The following is a 17,425-nucleotide window of genomic DNA, read 5'->3' as shown; positions in this document are numbered from 1 at the left end:
GATGAGAGGCAGTTTTTTCCTCCTCTCCTATTTCCCGAACCGCGCAGCGCAGAGAATTTCGAAAGCGTTTATTTCTCCTAACTCACCGATGGCTTCAACATATATTTTTTTCCCGTTCATTCGAGACATCAAGTGTACCGGATTGTTCGATTTGAGATGGAACGTGCGATAGAACTGTTGTACGCAGTGGCGTAGCCAGACCTTCAAGGTAAGGGGGGTTCGATACGAAAACCCACCCCACTTCAGCCCCCAGCTATTCCTGGGTGCGCCAACACACACATTCTATTGCGAGATGGCTATTGTGCACACCGCAAGATGAGAGATGCAAATCTAGGCTAATTGATTTGAACGTTCACAATGCAATGCGATTACATGTATAGGCTGTTATGACCAATGAGTCCCTGTCACCAGATTGGAAGTATTGTGATACGCTCATACTTTGAAAGTCATTCAAGAGTGTAGACAGACGCAAGAACTCTCGCCACTCTCGCGATCGTCACACTGGTCCCCCCACCCCCACCCCTCCCATATATTATTCTCTTCTCGGATTTGCGTGGGTCGGCTCGTGGCAGGTAGGGGGAACTAGGGGGACTCGGGAATCGAGACATACTTTCGATTGTTTGCATAATTATTCGGGGTCTGTAAAGCGAACAACCACTGTATCGCAGCAAAGAAGATAAGCTAGTTCACTACTGCATATCACTGCTGTTTTTCATCCCTTCATTCGTTCATCACGACTGTTACCGTTACTTTGATCCGCAGGCGGCTTCAACGTAGTGCCCTGTACATACTATATCTATTCTCTACACCTGCAGTGAAGGAGCCGGAGCTGGGCGTGACCGCGTGCACGCCCTGAGTTGCCCACCCACTTGTTCGCAACATATAGCGACAAATCACGCCAAAAATGATGGGCAACGATTTTTATTTCATTTTGTTGGACGTCCGCGTCCAAATTTTTATTGAGTGCATACGAAAAATGCAGCGCAGTAACGCTCTCTAAATCAAGGATCGGAACGTCGGAACCGTTATTTTTCTTTTTTTTGTTCAGTTCGGATTCAGCTCCGCAGCAGCGCTTAGCCGGCTTAAACCGGTTCGAACCGGATCAGCAAAGTGAATTTTGAGCAGATTGCCAGGGGTTAAAAGCAAGCACATCCTTACGATTTTGAAATAACACAAACGCACTTTTGTTGTTGCCGACACAGCAGTGGTTCACAGCAACACTGCGTGTTGCAGATCTGCATTTCAGGTGCAACGTTATGGTAGCATACTGTACTCGTTATGTTCACACATCGTATACACCCTGTTACATCCTGCTCAGGGACTGCCGTTATTTTCACAGCCCAAAATGAACACTTGAGGTTGCTGGACGACAAAAATCGCGTACAAGGAAGCTTACAACCGGCTAAAAGGACCACCTCAAAACTCACACGACTGAATGAACGCAATAGGTTGCGAGGAGGAAATACCTGCTTACTTGGGTTGCAGTTTAGTTTTGTTTTTGTTTGGCAACGCGGCTCACTCCGCGGTGTAAATCGTAGTTCCGATCTCTCACAACGCACATCACGTCTGAACCGTTTCACGAACCGGTAACCGCCTAAATTTATTTCAGTTCAGTTCGGTTCAACGTGAGAAAAAAAAACTGTTTGGTTCGGTTCAGTTCCGGTTCAGCGAAAAATACGGGTTTTTAGCAGTTTCCGGTTCAGTTTCGGTTCCGATCCTTGCTCTAAATTCCAACGCGAGTGTGTCGTTTCAGCGTCATGCACAGCCCGGTTCAATACGCTATGCGAGTAGATCAGCTGTCTGCGCAGCTGCTCCGTTTCCCTCTCTCCCGTGGAGTGACCTTACTGGTCCCTCTCCCAAACAAGGGGGGTAATATTTCAAGGTTGAGGCGCACGCGGTTTCTTCTGTGGGGCCTTGTCGGTCTACGAACAACCCCAGATTGCACTTGTGTTTGGGGGTGCTGGGTGAGGGGAGCTGGATAAGTCGTGGAATAAACTGTTCAACTACGAAAGATTAAAACTGCTCAGAAGCGAGTAATTAAGACGTCTTATGGGATCGGTGCATTGTCACGTAACATGCCACGTGGTTGCCACCGCGGAGGTTGGAAAGGCTTCCACTACACAGAATAAAGTCACTGGGACGGAGAAATTACACAATTTCTTTAATCGTTTTCTCGCATGCTGCGAGTGCAAAACGACAGGGACGGATGATACCAACACGGACACGCACTCAACTTCCAACATGTAAGATTTACAAACATCCCCATCCAACATGCAAGAATTATACCCACATGCCGCAACCTTTCCGTGAATCAGGATTTCTCTTTGCCGCCGCGCCCGTGGACCACGTTTGATGGCCGCGCAGCGTTTGAGTTTGCTTGCGTGCTTCCGACGATTACGGTACTTTTCAGGATCCACATGTTCTCAACTCTCGAAACTGAAGCCTACTGCCTAAGGAAGTACGAACTAAGGAAATCATCGACGGACGCACGCAAGCTCGAGTGAAATCAGCTATCCTTCAGCGAGCGTTTGCAGGACTAGAGCTATATTTTCGGATCACTTCAGAAAATTACACTCTACATAATAAAAATGTAATACCCCTCAATCGTTGGGAGCGTGAAAAATTTTGTAGCAATAAAGTAAATTTGCATAGGCCAAACGATACCCAACGTTATCATTTTCGTCTGCGCCTTGTAGTACCCTGACTTGTAAATGGTCATTTCACTGCTGACAAAATGGCGTAAATGCAGGCTAGCTGGTGAATGAACTCCATAACGTAAAAGCCTGAGTTTGGACACACGGAGGGACGACACGAACATATACGATGCTTTCGGTTTAAAATTTCCTTCTAAACCTTCGCTTGCATTGCTCCGCATAGCTCACACCACGGTTTGCGTGCTAAGTCTCAAACAAGTCCCTAGCGCACCTCTAGCCGTGCAACTGCTGTAGTTTGATTTTCTGTAATTACTTCCGTAATTATGATTTATAGTGATCCTACAGAGGCATCCTAGGGATCTCACAAAAAATTAGGACATTTTCTTCGCAAGTTTAATCACAAAGTATATTTCGGATACAACGAGCTTCAATAAAACCAGAGAAAACAGCACGCATCGCCGCTATTCCAATCGACCGTGGAGGCCGACATGTCTCAGTGGCCACGTGTGTACCATAGAACGCACTTCAACGCCAGATCAACAAAGGTACGGCCGATCTCGTGGAGAAAAACACTTCTTACCTCCGTGGCCTCCTGCGTATATGCAAAAAACAAGAAGGCTCAGTCAGCGAAGACGGCTGGTGTAGTGTCACATCCGGTTCTGCGATAAACTAACGTATCTTCAGCAAGGCAAACGTTGTCGTAACATTTACGGAGGTCTCAAAGATACGAGAGCAACGAGAAAGGCAGCGAATACGTGTACTTTCATTCACTCTTCGTTGGCGATACGCAATGGCCGACAATGTAGTTGTCATTCAGTGGCACTTTATTTGTTCCACGAGCCGATTTACTTATCACGGGAGCCTTCGATTAAAGGGACTTTGATCAACGTGGTTCATTATACGAGGGGTGTTCAAGTAAAACCGGGACTTTGTCTCCTGAGAGTACAAATGGCTCGCGCTATTTCTTTTTCGTCATTTTCACACGCGACAGCCCTCCGCGTTCACCACGTGGTGGTTCAAAGTTTGTGCAAAGCAGAAGACACATGCTGGACAAGATGGCCGACAACGAGCTAGGTGAGCGCGCACATCGAACAGCGAATTGTCATGAAGTTTCTCGTGAATGAAGGCGTAAAGTCATCTGAAACTCACAGAAGACTTCAGGCTCAGTATGGCCACGATAGACTTAGCCGCAGGAAAGCGTTTGAGTGGTGCAAACGGTTCCGAGACGGCCGTACATCAGAGCAGGACGATACCGGCCGGGCGGCTCAGAGCCCATGTGTCAGAGTTCCTGAGAACATTCACGGTTTTCTGGGACAAGGCTGGCGTTGTACATGTTGATTTCCTGCCCAGTGGTACCACCATCAACAGTGCGTATTACTGCCAGGTTCTCAGGGATGTGCTTACGCGGTGAAGCAAAAGCGGCCGGGCCTCATCACCAAAGGAGTCCTCCTCCTACAGGACAGTGCACGCCCGCATACCGCGCATCTCACGACACACAACTATGGGAGTTGCTGTCACATCCCCCTTACAGTCCAGACCTCGCCCACAGCGATTTCTATCGCTTCGGGCCGCTGGGTCTTCCGTATACTGGGCCCCCATGGGGACCGTCACTTCAGCTGCGACGACGAGGTCAAGAATGCGGTCCGATCATGGCTGCTACGCGCTGGTAAGGATTTCTACGCTGCTGGCATCGAAGCCCTCGTGAAACGCTGGGACAAGTGCATTAGTGCCCAGCTGGAGATTACGTTGAAAAATAAAACTAATTTCTCGCCTGTAAGTTCATTTTAATTTTGCGAAAAATGAAAAGTCTCGGTTTGACTTGAACGCCCCTCGTACGATGTACGCCAGAGAATTGAGTGAACACAGAATTATTTCTCTACGTGTTCGACTTGGCGAGCTGCAAACCCTGGAACACACGTACGCGTCAAGCTCTGACGCCAGAGGAGCAAGAGTTCGCCATTCCCATTGGTCCTCGTAAGCACGTGGCCTCTCCCGCGCTGCCTGCCTGCCTGTCAGAGTCAGATGGGCTTCCGTATATGCGCAGGGCGGACGCGTCTATTACTCCCTTTGGTGTAAAATTTTGAATGCTTTGGTTCAAATAACCGCCTTTTACATTTGTCCGGGATAACAAGGGGCCCCACGAACTCTCCATCCAAGCATACGCGTTGTCTAACCTGGGGCAAATGAACTGCGTACAACAGGCAGTGACCATGAAATTCAGCAGCTGTCGTCAATCGTTTCTCCAACGTGTCTTACTCCCGGTGTTTGCGCACAATACGGTTTATCAAAGGTAGTGCATGTATGACTTGCTCATCTTGAGTTCGTTCACTCAAATGGTAAATGTATAGAAAGCCAGCTCAAGGTGGTACCTTTACGTAGCGAGGCGTGAGTCTGTTTATCACCAGACTTGCACGCAACTTACTCAATTAAGTTACTCTGCCTTAAATACTTTTCGGAGTAACCTTGTATCGTACAAATACTTTTAAAATTCAGCGTTTAATTAGTACCTTATATACTTTTTGGAAGTGACCTGTATTCATTTTTTAAGATATCCCCTCGCATTTATTATTATTTTATTTTATTTGGGAGACAGGAAGGTCGAGAATGAGATGAACTTGGTGTGTTTTGGTTGGCCGCTATGCCACTTGCATGTGCATGCATTTCATCTCAGGTATTCTGGGATACCCCCCTCCTTCTGCTGCGTAGCCTGCAGACGCGGGCACCCCTCAAGTTTAGTGTATACGCGGAAAATGTGTTGGCCTGAAGGGCATGCTTGGGGTCTGTAGAAGCTATAGGGGGCGAGGGCCGGTGTTTCACAGAGTCATAGCGTGCGAGGGCGTCTTCAAGGAACAGCTGATTAAAACCTAAGATGTAATTGCTAAGGTGGCTTGCCCGCTCACGTTCGTTTTGGCTCACCCTCCTCATCTGAGCACAACATCGGGTGTCCGCGAGAGAAACGTTTTCAGCCGAGATGTCCACGGGGGAGAGGGAGGAGGAGAGGATGCACCAAGAATATATCGCCAAAAAAGGATTCGTTTTTACCGCCACATTGTTTGCACTAGTTTGACGGTGATTTTCACAAATTGTAACTTGATGGTATCTTGAAAGTGACGAGTTACTCTTGTGAGTACATAGTACTGTACTCAAATGCTTTTCAATGTGCAGTATCTCGCTCTCTACTCGTGTTACTTTTTTTCCTTGTATTCAGTGACTTAATTTAAATGCTTTTTTGAGTATACTTGTACAAGGCTGCTTATGACACAGTGACCACAAACTATTTCGAGACAAAAATAAACGAATCGAAAGTAAAGGATCTCCACTTGGTGTTTGGTGCTTTATGGCACAAGCGCGAATTCTCCACTTAGTCAAGACATGATAGGCCAAGGGTGCCCAAGTGGCCCCCGAACAAAAAAATACAAATCTTCTGCCCAAGCTCCATGAACGATCCTGGCGTTATCATACCGCTCTGTACTTGTGGAGGTTATCTTGCGTTTGTTCCTGATAGAAAACTGTTGCAACTGACCTGTAACAGCCGATGACTCACTAAACAACAGACGACGGGGCCATTTGGCGCATGACAACAGCGAAGACGACGAAAGTAACACGAGACAGACAGGGAACGTCGACCTTTCAACTTTTAATCATAATCAATCTTTAATCATTTGATTAAAAGTTGCAAGTTCGACGTTCCGTGTCCGTCTCTGTGTTACTTTCGTCGTCTTCGCTGATGACACTCTAAACCTTCCCCTGCGTCTGATTTTTACTTGATTGGTATTACTAGTACATTCTTACCAAATTTCTGAACAAACCCTACATGGCCGATTTGCAATATTGCTGCCTTCAATGCCACCAGAGGGAGGAGACTTGAAACGGAGCCTTTTGGCTCGCCGTTTTCCGCAGTTGTGGACAACGTTCATGATGACTTACAAATGGAACTGATTGACCTGTAGTACGACGCACCGATAACAACAAGTTCGCTGAAGTTGGTGATGATACGTATATTGTCGCAGAGAAACCTGTCCATGTTCGGTACAACCATATGCCTAATAATAATAATTCGCGGCTATACGTCGCGAAACAACCATGTCAACATACGTCTGCGAGCAGGGTGTCTTCTGTGATGGACCTGAATAAGTCAAAGTTACGCTCACAACTAACAAACACCTTAACACAGTCCTTAAGATTGCAACTGTGCAATTACTTTCACCCGATGTTGACGCAATAGTAAAAACAAGAGGTGCCAAGTTTCCTCAGTACACAGCAAATAAAAAGGATTGCTGGCCCTGTGATTGAGCAACACTAAGTAACGCAAATATATAAGTCTTATGTCGTTTCGAGTTCTATGTTGGGTCATCTATTTCGGAAAACCCGTGTTATACGGCTCGCGTAGTTCCACCATGGCTCAAATGCGGCCCGCGGACACGAATGAGCTCGGCACCCCTGTGATAGACAAATTGTATCACAGAGTTTGTAAAACATCAGGAGCTTGTTGACTACATATTCAAACTGGTTTGTTTTCCATGGACAGTTGTCAACATATGCACCCCAGCATGGCAGCTGTCGGGATGTTACGGCTGGCTCCGAAGGCTAGGCTTCTTTGAATACATATTTATGGTTAGCAACTCAAGCGTCTGCCTCCAGTGTCTCGTGCATGGCAAGTCCTTGAAAGCGTGCAATGAAACAAAGAGAAAGAAAGAAAAACGCAAATATAAATGACGATTCGACAGGTGATGTTAAGAACAAAGGTTCAATTTTTGCTAGATATCAATAGGTGTCAATACGAACATCTGATCACGATCATCTGATACGAATCACTGGAGAGCAGAGTGTCGAATCGAAAGGTTCTTCGTTTCGGTTCAGAGAAAACGGCTCAGTTCCGGTTCAGTACCGGAGTAAAAAAAATAACGGTTCAAACCGGTTCAGTTTCACATGGTATAAGGAGAATTGATTGCACTGAAAATAATCCCCTTCCTTCTTCCCAACAGAGAGAGAAATAAAGAGAGAGGTTACAAAGACCTACCATGTGACTTGTAGAGACAAAAACAAGGTGCCCGTATTGTGGTGTGGCACATTGTTGTAATGTGAGGTTTCTGGAGTTTCCTACTCAAACACCGATAGATGCCATGTATTGTGCACATGAGGTCTTGCGCTACGTACGCTTGAGGGCCAAATAGTTCAAATTTTCATTTGAACCGAAAACATATTTTCGGCTTCCCTCCGGAGCATAAAATTTAGTTTCAGTTTTCGTTCCGTTCCGGTTCGTCCAAAACTAACGTCTTTTTTTTTTTTTTTTCGGTTCGCTCCGGAACCCTGCTGGAAAGAAAATATACTGTTCTGCTTCTTCGTGGCGCAGGGACACAGAACATATGCAGTTTCAGGGAGAGTGAAAGAACACATAAGTAACTCAGTCGAAGAAAAGTTTAGGATAAACCGACGAAATGGGAAAACAAGGTATCTCGTTACGTACGACAATGGTCAAACAAATGCAACGGGCACTGGCGACGGAAACGTCGTAGATTACAAGAAACACATATCCGACAAACGATGGAACAAACGATTTTTCTGAACAAACGATGATCGCGAGCGGTGCATGCAAAACGGATGGCCTTGGGAGCAGCTCGTACCGTGTACCATACAACTGTCAGTGTCAAGAACAGATTCTCCCTCCCACCAACCTATTTCCCCAACAGGTCTTTCCGCATCAAAATCTGATTCCCACGGTACAACAAGTTTTGTGCAGATTGTGCGAAAACGTTTTGCAACGGATGTATTGCAGAGTTATGTGTGCCATCTTACACCTTAGAAAACACCTTCTTGCAAATACCAAATACCAATGCTGTGGAGGATGTGCTTACGAAGTTGACCAGCCAACTTGGTACGCACATCAGAGGAATATACTGTACGGAAACGGTTCATGTGAATCATGCCCCAATATCACTAGAATTAGTACACCGTATTTGTGCCATTGAGGATCAAAAGACAACTAGATTTCTCTGCGTGAACGGACGGTTAATGAAACTCCTGTTTCATCACACAGTGACTTGAACTGCTTTTACAGAGCGAGCGTGCTGTTGAAAACATCGGGGCTCGAAAAGGTGCACATAGGTTCCATGGCACTAAATTAATGTGAACAAAAAAAAAAAAAAAAAATACACGGCCTACCACTGCTACAGGTGGTAGTAGGTCGCGGGAAAAAAAAAGCAGTCCATAGCTTGAATTTTTTTATCAAAAATGAAATAGCCAGACACATGAATGCTTCTGGCTACTTCGCAGTTATAACACTTCTTTGAGCACAAAAAAATAACGCAAGATATATAGGCCACAAGTACATGAATACCAAATATGTCATTCCGCCAACGAACACCTGCAGACAAGCGACCATGCAGCCTGTGCGAAACATTTCTTGACCTATCGACGATAAAACAACACGAATATTTCTGGAAACATACTTCGATACAATACCTGCCAAAACATACCAAGTACACAATCGTCCGCCTGTTCAAATGGATCACGTCAACTTTGTTAAAAGTTCACTACTTACCCGGCGAACTTTCCTTTTTGTTAGGGTTAGGGCTCACAAAAGTCCCTTGCAGAAGAATTCATGCCACAGCAGTCTGTCACACACTTTCTGTGAAACAACACAACTCGTCTAACGCTGCATTACATGCACAAGAAAGATGGCATGAGCAAAATCTAGCGGACTCCCACCGCCAAAACTTTCGCTCCGCCGAAAAATTACTGACATACCGCCTTCACAGCGGATGCTTCATAGAAAAAAATAAAATAAAATAAAAAAGTAGCAGGAATTTTTCGAAGCTGTCACAAGCGGTGCTGCCATCTCTGAGCATTCATTTGAATTTTGTCACCTACCACAGCGCCACAGCGGCGCACAGCGGTACTCGTTTGCGCACTCTGGCGGCTCTGGTGTGTGGGTGACGGATTTCTTTCTGTACGGAAAAATGGCTGCTCATGTTGGTCGTACCGGCTCTGCCGGTTGGCCCAAAAGTGCGCCCCAGGGGCAGTTTACTGGAAAATACATGGCTTCAAACAGCTCTAATGTATTGAACTTTACATTGAATAGGACAGTCAACCTGTAAGTATGTTGTCTGCGTTAGATTCATAGGAAAAACGTTACGACGCCACTAAACAATGGCATTCTGAGCTGTCCATGTAACTGCTTATCTATGCAGAAATAGTGTGTTTTCAGAAAGCTAATGTATGTGTTCTGATGTCTTGAAGGTACCCGTTGACAAACTACACTTTTGGTACGAAGGAGGCACTTTACGAACGTGATAACTCTGTGCCAGCACGTTTCCAAAGGATGCGGGAAGAGTTTGAGAAGATTGGCATGCGGCGATCAGTAGAAGGCGTCTTGCTGGTGCATGAACACGGTCTTCCTCATGTTCTTTTATTGCAGCTTGGAACTACGTTCTTCAAGTTGTAAGTTGTTAACTGAACCTGCGTTGTGTCAACGTGTTCCGCATCTCTTGAGACAGTTGTAATTTGTGTCCACTACAAGCTTTAACATGAAAAGCACACTGTGTCGCATAAAACTGCATATCTCTGCACAGGGTAGCGACCTATAGAGGTTGGAAGAATATTTTTGATGCGACGAATCAATAAGATATGTCAAGGACGACGGTGCCGCTCTCCACAAAGACAATACTTGATACTCCATAGTAAATAAGCCCGAGCATTGGGCGAACGCAGAAGACAACACGACAAGAGCGTTCAGCGTTCGCCCAGTGCTCAGGTTTTTTTACCATAGAATTTGTCCACCACCTTGCCTGCATATATGCCGTTTTCTCAATATGACACCAGAGTTGCTTTCAAGTCGATCAGAAAGTTGAGAGTACACGTGTAGGACAAAGCGTGCGAGTCCCCAGTACAAAAATGGTGGACAGTATGCGGACGACCAAGTTTCTTGCAGCCTGGAGCCTGTGAATCAAACAGCTTCAGAACGTTTGGTTGCCCACTATTGTCTGCGATATTTGCCATTGGGGATTTGCATATTTTGACAAGTCTTTGCTCAAATTTCTGATCAGCAGAAATTAACAGATTCTGTACACACCACCAAGTGCAGTTTTTGCGTGAAGTTCTGCCGTTAGCCTTGCTGATCTGCTGTGTACGGCGGACCAAAGACAATGGGGGGCACTACTCAGCGTAGCATACTCCTACTAGTGGTGTCCTTTGCAGTTCCAGCACTGACCATGTGGTCTTGTGCAGGTGCTGCATATTAATGCTGCTAGTTAAACTTTGTGTTAAAATGTTAGTTTTACTAAAGCAGACTAGGGTGTTACTTGAGTCGCTCTGCTAGCCCCTCTGGGGTCTTTACTGCAAAAAATGAAAGAAACAAAGAGTATAAGGAGGAGTAAATCTGTTGCCTTGCAGACCTGGTGGGGAGTTGAACTTGGGCGAAGATGAAGTAGATGGCTTAAAGCGTCTCATGACAGAGGTATGCTTCATGTTATGTAGGTTTTACTTTGCATAATCATTCAATGATGTGGTGTGAATGGGAAGATAAGAACAACACAAACACAGGTGTTGCGTTGTTGCTGCCTTCCCTCTGCATCATGTCTCCCAGTGATCATTACCAACTGGCCCCTTCAACTGTTTTATACTTCCTACAACACATTTAGATTTTGGGCAGACAAGATGGTGTCAAGCAAGACTGGGTGATTGAAGATACAGTTGGAAATTGGTGGAGGCCCAATTTTGAACCACCTCAGGTGAAGTATGCTGATACACTCAAAACTGTTAGTGAAGTGGTTGTGGGTACCATAACGTGGTGCCTGTAAAAGCTTTGTACAAGCCCAGTTGCACATTTCATGAGCTGGATTTTATGTTCTCCCATTGCCATTTGTCATTAAGAAGTATTATGGAAGACATGGCTAAGCCCCTTCATTTGTACTAAGTGCTTCAGTTGTTACAGAGGCAGGGTGGTGCCTATCGCCGTATCATACGTCATGTTGAATTGAGACAAAATAATGCTGTTCACTTTCAGTGACACCATTTTAATTACTTATAATTGCATATGAATGGAATCTGCTTCGACAATGAGAAGCCGCTTCATGCAGCAGTTTGGCAGTTCAAGACGGAGTCTCACACTATTTTCTGTTGCAATTGTGTGAAGCACCACTGTATGACAGGTTGCCTGTAACAGACACAGTGGAGCCGCCAACAAACTAGCATATGTTCAGCGGTGAAGCAGAGCTGATGCTTCAAGAATCAAACTTATTGTGACATAACTGTTTCTGACAGAAAAGGATGTTGGTTATGCTGTCCATGGGAAACAGTGCCAAACCAATTGGCTCCTCCCCTTTTTAGTACTGGGCTTCCTGTCATGCTACAGGTACCGCCCTGCGGTTCTCGGCCAGAGTTTTTTTTTACCAGAAGAGTATTGAGAGATTGGTTTTACCAGCATTGAGGCCACAGGTTGTGTTTCCAGGTTATCATTGCACTATAGTAGTTTCATGTATGCACTTGGGCTGGGTAAAAGGACTTGGCTCATAGAACTGCCTTATGCATTTGCCTGTGAAGCAGATCTGTTGATTCACGGCATAGCATACAGTAGCAAGCTATGGCAAAGCACATTTACCATGGCTTCCTTTCAACAGCAGAATTTGAAAATATCCTCCCTGTACAGTATGTCTATTCAGGACCAAATAAATTGGCGTGTCCTTGAGACGAGTATCCCTCCAGAACATAAGTGAGATCCAATGTCTACTCGTAGGCAGCTGGTCACAGTTCTCCACTCTACGGTAAGAGGAGAGGAGAGCACAGGCGGGGGTTTGCATGCTCATCTCAGCCGTAAATATGAATTTCAACTTCCAGAGCAGTGATGAAAGTAAGCTAAATATATGTATCCCAAACTCTTTCAGTGTACACTGTTTACAAAAGTGCACATATCTAATGCTGCCTTCTGGTCTGGAGAGCTGCAACTCTGAATATCTAGCATTATTCAATACAGTCTAAACTCTCACATACATAGTGTTTATTTTGTCTGTGTTACTTGTGTGTGCTGAGGCTTATAGGTTCTCATCATAGGGGGAACATAGTCTCTTGCAAAATAACCCTTCCTGCAAAACTGTTGCTTTTGTGGCTCATTGTTTTGAGTTTCACCAAAGGGGATAGATCACATTTTTGAAGAAATGTCCACTTGGTCTTCCACCAGTAAATACCAAATCATCATTACCATTTAAAATATCTCTCTAATGAGCTGCCCATCACATTGTAGCATAAATTACAGTGAAAGTGTTGCATGTACTAAGTTACACATTGAAATGTTCCGAGATGCACTTTATGACCTGATAAGACTTTAATTAACAAATCCTGTACGAAAGCAGACGAAATCTACCACGCTAAGTCAGCCATTTACTTTGAGCATTTCTCTTTTCTGTTATTTTGCTGGCATAACTAATCTCTCACTCGTAGCTGAATACCTGTCATGTACCGATATGCAAAAAGATGCAGAGTGTGTTGTTTTACTTGAAACGTGATAAATGAATGCAGTGGGGGACACGGCATTGAATGTTCTCCGTTTCTCTCTCCAATGTTCCTACGTGTTTCATGTGCAGATGTTGTCAAGAGAAATGAGTGCAGAAATGGTGGTGATTAAGACCCCGTAAGCACACATTACTTTTGAGACTTACAGTTTTGCTGTATTATCAGTTTATCTCAAAGTTTATTGAGTTACAAATTTTTGAGAACTGAGATAATCATTCAGTATTGTTGTGCAAGAAATGTACAGCATTTTGGTTGAGAAACTGTTACTGTGGGCAGGAAATTAGTAACAATGATAAAAATGTTTTCTCTCTCTGTCGAAATTATCATGGTGTGGTGTAGCACTCTGAGTTCAAAGACCTCCAGGAAGACCATTCAAACCAAATATTCCCATGTGCACCATAAATTCACACCTGTCTTACAAATATTGTGACAGAAAATGTGATGAAAGTAATTGCAGTCATCTTTAAAATGGTGACTGTCTCCGCACCCACCAAAAGCAGGTGATGGTGCTTTGCCTGTGCTTCTTGGGCATAATTGGGTACGTTAAGTCCAAGCACCAGCACATTTGCTCAAGCACATAGAGTGCCACACTCCTGATCAGTAAGTTAACAGTGCAGTGAATATACATGAGCTCTCCACTCTGCACCACGTGACAGCTTACTTCCGCTAGTGGTGAAAGTTGAAACTTTGGAGTTGGGAAAGCAGACGTGTGCCAAACCACCAGCAAAGGAAGTTCATTACTCCTGACGCCACGTTTTGTGATCCGCGCACCCCGCTCCGAAAAACATTCGGAGTGCATGACTTTTGCTCAAGCGCACTCCGAAAAGCGTACTCTGTGATATACTGTGCCCGTTAAGTGTATGGAGCATGCACTCCCATGCTCCAGAGCACCTACTTAACCCATTTCAGCCACATTAATATGTAGCACATATGAAAGTGTACCCTAGTAACTGTATGCACGTATGTTAGTTGAAGAAACTGAAAATAAAATCTGGGTATAATTAGAGCAATGATGTTCACCTCTCCTGTGATGCATACTTGAAAACTTTGTAGACTGTTGTACACAAATCAAGTTCAAGCCTGCGACCTTACTCAGCTAGCGGAAGTTGGCTTTGGCATTAGACATAAGCCAATTCTCTTCCGTTTGTCCGTTCCGGTGGTTTGTTGTGCTCTGCACTCAGGAAGAGGAACAGAAGCAATGGCAAGAAGATAGAGTGGGGTCATAAGGTTGATCGAGTCCAAGATTACTCGTCATGCTACCGAATGAGAATGCTACAGACAGTGTTTTGTCATCACTGCCACAAGCTACAAAACGTCTTAGATTTGAATTATGTCTGCGATGCACTACAAATAGTTTGCTTGCACAGACAAGGAACTAGCACCTATAATGCCCATCCCTGATCCATTTGCAGGACACCACAAGGGGCTGAACATTAAAACCTTATACCACGATGACTAGAAAACATAGAACTTAGTTTCACTTTATCAAGAAGCTTATGCATGTTTGTGATTTGCAGTATCCATACATTCCACCTCACATTACGAAGCCCAAAGAGCACAAGAAGCTGTACCTGGTCCAGTTGCCTGAGAAGGGTAAGTAGCCCATGTGGAGAACAGTTGCATCTGCATGTACACTGTTACAGACTGAATAACTTGTGACATACTGCACTTTCAGCACTTTTTGCGGTTCCCAAGAATTACAAGTTGGTTGCAGCGCCATTATTCGAACTGTACGACAATGCGCAAGGTTACGGCCCCATCATTTCCAGTCTGCCACAAGCACTAAGCAGGTGTGGTTTTTATACGCATTGACTCTGAGCCAGCAAGGATGCCAGCAGTAATCAGAGGACTTGTGCTGAAAAATAAATTCACTTGTCAATTGTTGTGCATGCAAACTTATGTACATGTGATGTCTTCCTCTCCAGATTCAACTTCATCTACTTGTGAAAGTCATGTTCAATCAGCCATCCAGTAAACTTGTTGTTATGACACACCACATATGAAGCATTTGAAGCTGAGACAGTGGCATAAAGATCGGCTCCAAGACGTCGAATCCTCGTGATGTGTTACGGGAAAGACTTCCACTGACATTTCCCCCTCCCCCTTTTTTCAACAAAGGAACATCTTAAATGAAATCTACGAGTCCCTCATTTTAAAAAATAAATGTGCACGGATGCCCCTTATGTTCTAGTGTCAAACAGCGCTTCAGATGTGACACGTTCTTGCCCTTGATGGTTCGCTGCTTTGAGAGGTTTTGAGTCCTTGTTTATTGTGCATTCATGATCTTAGGCCGCACGTACATCCAAGATATTTTATGTCTAAACCTGGCTTTGTTTATGAACATAGACTTTTGTTGTATTCTGATGGAGATCTGTTCCTTCATTTGAATTCATCCATGAAGTGAACTTTTAATGTCTTTTTGTTTATTTTTTAGTATATTTACTAGCTTTATATGTCTGAAGCACTTTCTCAAAGCATGGTATTAACAGCCATCGCAGAAAGAAATGAGCCATTACTTCTCAAGTTGAGGGTAGGCAGTTGTAAATGATGAATGCCTTGTCCACATGTCTTTACAAACTTAAGGGGCATTAGTAATTGTTATATCATCAACCTCCGTTCTTGAAATGCCTTGCTTGTTTTCACTCACTTGTATCATCTGTTGGTAAAGATGCTTCATCTCCTGAGTTTCACAGATGTGCTGAAAGGACTCAATTCGTAGGAAAGGGTCGATTCACATGTGCTGTGTGAAAAGCAACTTTACTGTTGCACAGCATAGTAGAGCAACACCACCATTGGAGCAATAGGTGTGCCACTATGAATCGTGGACTCATAAGGTAATAAACATTGTCTAAATGCCAATTCTGTGCAGTATCATTGGGATTCTTGGTGTTACTTCTGTTAAGTAGCATCAGCTAGTGCAATTATTTTTTTTTTTTTTCCTATGCTATCAATTTCAAATGAGTTGTGCTGTATGAATTGACCCTTAACCTTGCAAACAGGGCACTCCTCTTACCATGTCAGTTTGTCAGGCATGTTTTGAAACATGCCAGTGAAAATGTGTTCACCAGCATCTTGATGTTTTGGACTATGTCTGATGCTTCTAAGAGCCACAGTCAACATGTGACAATTGATCATCTGTTCTTACTAATAATCCATACTTTGCCATCATAAAACACATTCGCACTTGATGTACTACGTGGCACATGAAAAATACTTCATACATGCAAGTAATATAAAACGATACTTTTAGGGCTGTGCGAATATTTGGATTTTTCAAATACTGTGCGTCTATTTGACTTCTGAATTGAACATTGAATTCTATATTCAAAGAGGTGTCCCTTTCAGACCGGATATATTCAAGTAGTGGCGAACAGCGACTTATTCTGGGTAAATCACTGGTTCCGAAGCGAAAATGCCATAAGAGAAGATAATGCAACCAAAAGCGCTGCTCCATACAAATATCCATGTACAGTTTGGGACAAAAGTGTACGGAACACGGGACTGACGTATGTCTCCATTGGAGCGGCCTCCTGCTGGCTATCAGGAAGAGATCGAATAAGAAACGGGTGACCGCCTATTCCATCCATCTCTCGGTGTGTGTACCCGCGCCTGTTTGCTGCTAGCGTGTCACTCCAATGGAGAAATGCGACATCCCGGTGTTTCGTACATATGACGTGCACATATTGCACATGTATTCGGTTCAGTTCTATTTGCTGCAGCTGTATTTCTCTTTGCTTCTTATTTGCTTGGTTTTGAAATGATTGTTCGCACAGCCCTAAGTATTTTCATTGTCCCGTCCTGTATCTAGAGAAGTAATGTTGCAGTAAATTATTATTGCAATATTAATGTGATAAAGCATGAGACTTTATGCTCTTGTAAAAATTGAACTTTGAACATTTTAGTTTTATTGTAATTGTCGTTTCTGTAGCACTACAGTGGTAAACCAACCTTCAAAGCAGCCGTAGCATTGGCGAACATTTGCATGTACATAAAAAAAATACATAAATTTATAATCTGCTTAAATAAAGCCTCCTGGTTTGAAGGAGTACTGGCGAGGTGTTCTGTTTCCGTAGTGCTTCTAGTTCAGCGTGTAATACAAGCTTTTGACTGACAACAGCGCAGTAAACCCTCGAATAATGCCCAAAATTTATCAGAAATCCTTCGGAAATTGAGGAGATGGAAAGCTGCGCCAGAAAAGCGGATCCTGCTATATGCTGCTACTAACGCGTATTTTTCTGACTTAGCTGCGCCATGTGTGCTCCTAA

General features: G+C 44.2%; 2 protein-coding genes across 3 annotated transcripts in view; one reads left to right on the top strand and one right to left on the bottom strand.

Annotated features, from left to right (window-relative positions):
- LOC135378106 (protein phosphatase 1 regulatory subunit 16A-like) overlaps positions 1 to 9,485 on the bottom strand; it is a 241,484-nt gene extending 231,999 nt beyond the window's left edge. For both annotated transcript variants that reach the window (XM_064610986.1, XM_064610987.1), the window contains exon 1: positions 9,196 to 9,485. The gene's annotated coding sequence lies outside the window, so the exon portion shown is untranslated. The remainder of the gene's footprint in view (positions 1 to 9,195) is intronic.
- A 60-nt stretch (positions 9,486 to 9,545) lies between these two features.
- LOC135378108 (cleavage and polyadenylation specificity factor subunit 5-like) lies at positions 9,546 to 17,215 on the top strand. Its single transcript, XM_064610990.1, has 7 exons — positions 9,546 to 9,747; positions 9,894 to 10,094; positions 11,046 to 11,109; positions 11,294 to 11,383; positions 14,678 to 14,753; positions 14,836 to 14,950; positions 15,086 to 17,215. The coding sequence occupies exons 1-7, from the start codon at positions 9,614 to 9,616 to the stop codon at positions 15,105 to 15,107; spliced, it is 702 nt and encodes a 233-aa protein (XP_064467060.1). The 5' UTR covers positions 9,546 to 9,613; the 3' UTR covers positions 15,108 to 17,215.
- Positions 17,216 to 17,425: the final 210 nt, after the last annotated feature.

This window comes from Ornithodoros turicata, chromosome 1 (genome assembly GCF_037126465.1).
Source record: "Ornithodoros turicata isolate Travis chromosome 1, ASM3712646v1, whole genome shotgun sequence".
NCBI lineage: Eukaryota > Metazoa > Arthropoda > Arachnida > Ixodida > Argasidae > Ornithodoros > Ornithodoros turicata.
Note: the sequence above shows the minus strand (reverse complement) of the source record. Positions and strands in the feature narration are given on the sequence as shown.

Bases quoted from the DNA above. Each gene is read 5' to 3' on its own strand.
- LOC135378108 (XM_064610990.1), top strand. From the start codon at position 9,614: ATGGCTGCTCATGTTGGTCGTACCGGCTCTGCCGGTTGGCCCAAAAGT. The intron at 9,748-9,893 runs GTAAGTATGTTG...GATGTCTTGAAG, and splicing joins TTGAATAGGACAGTCAACCT to GTACCCGTTGACAAACTACA. The intron at 11,110-11,293 runs GTATGCTTCATG...CAACACATTTAG, and splicing joins TAAAGCGTCTCATGACAGAG to ATTTTGGGCAGACAAGATGG.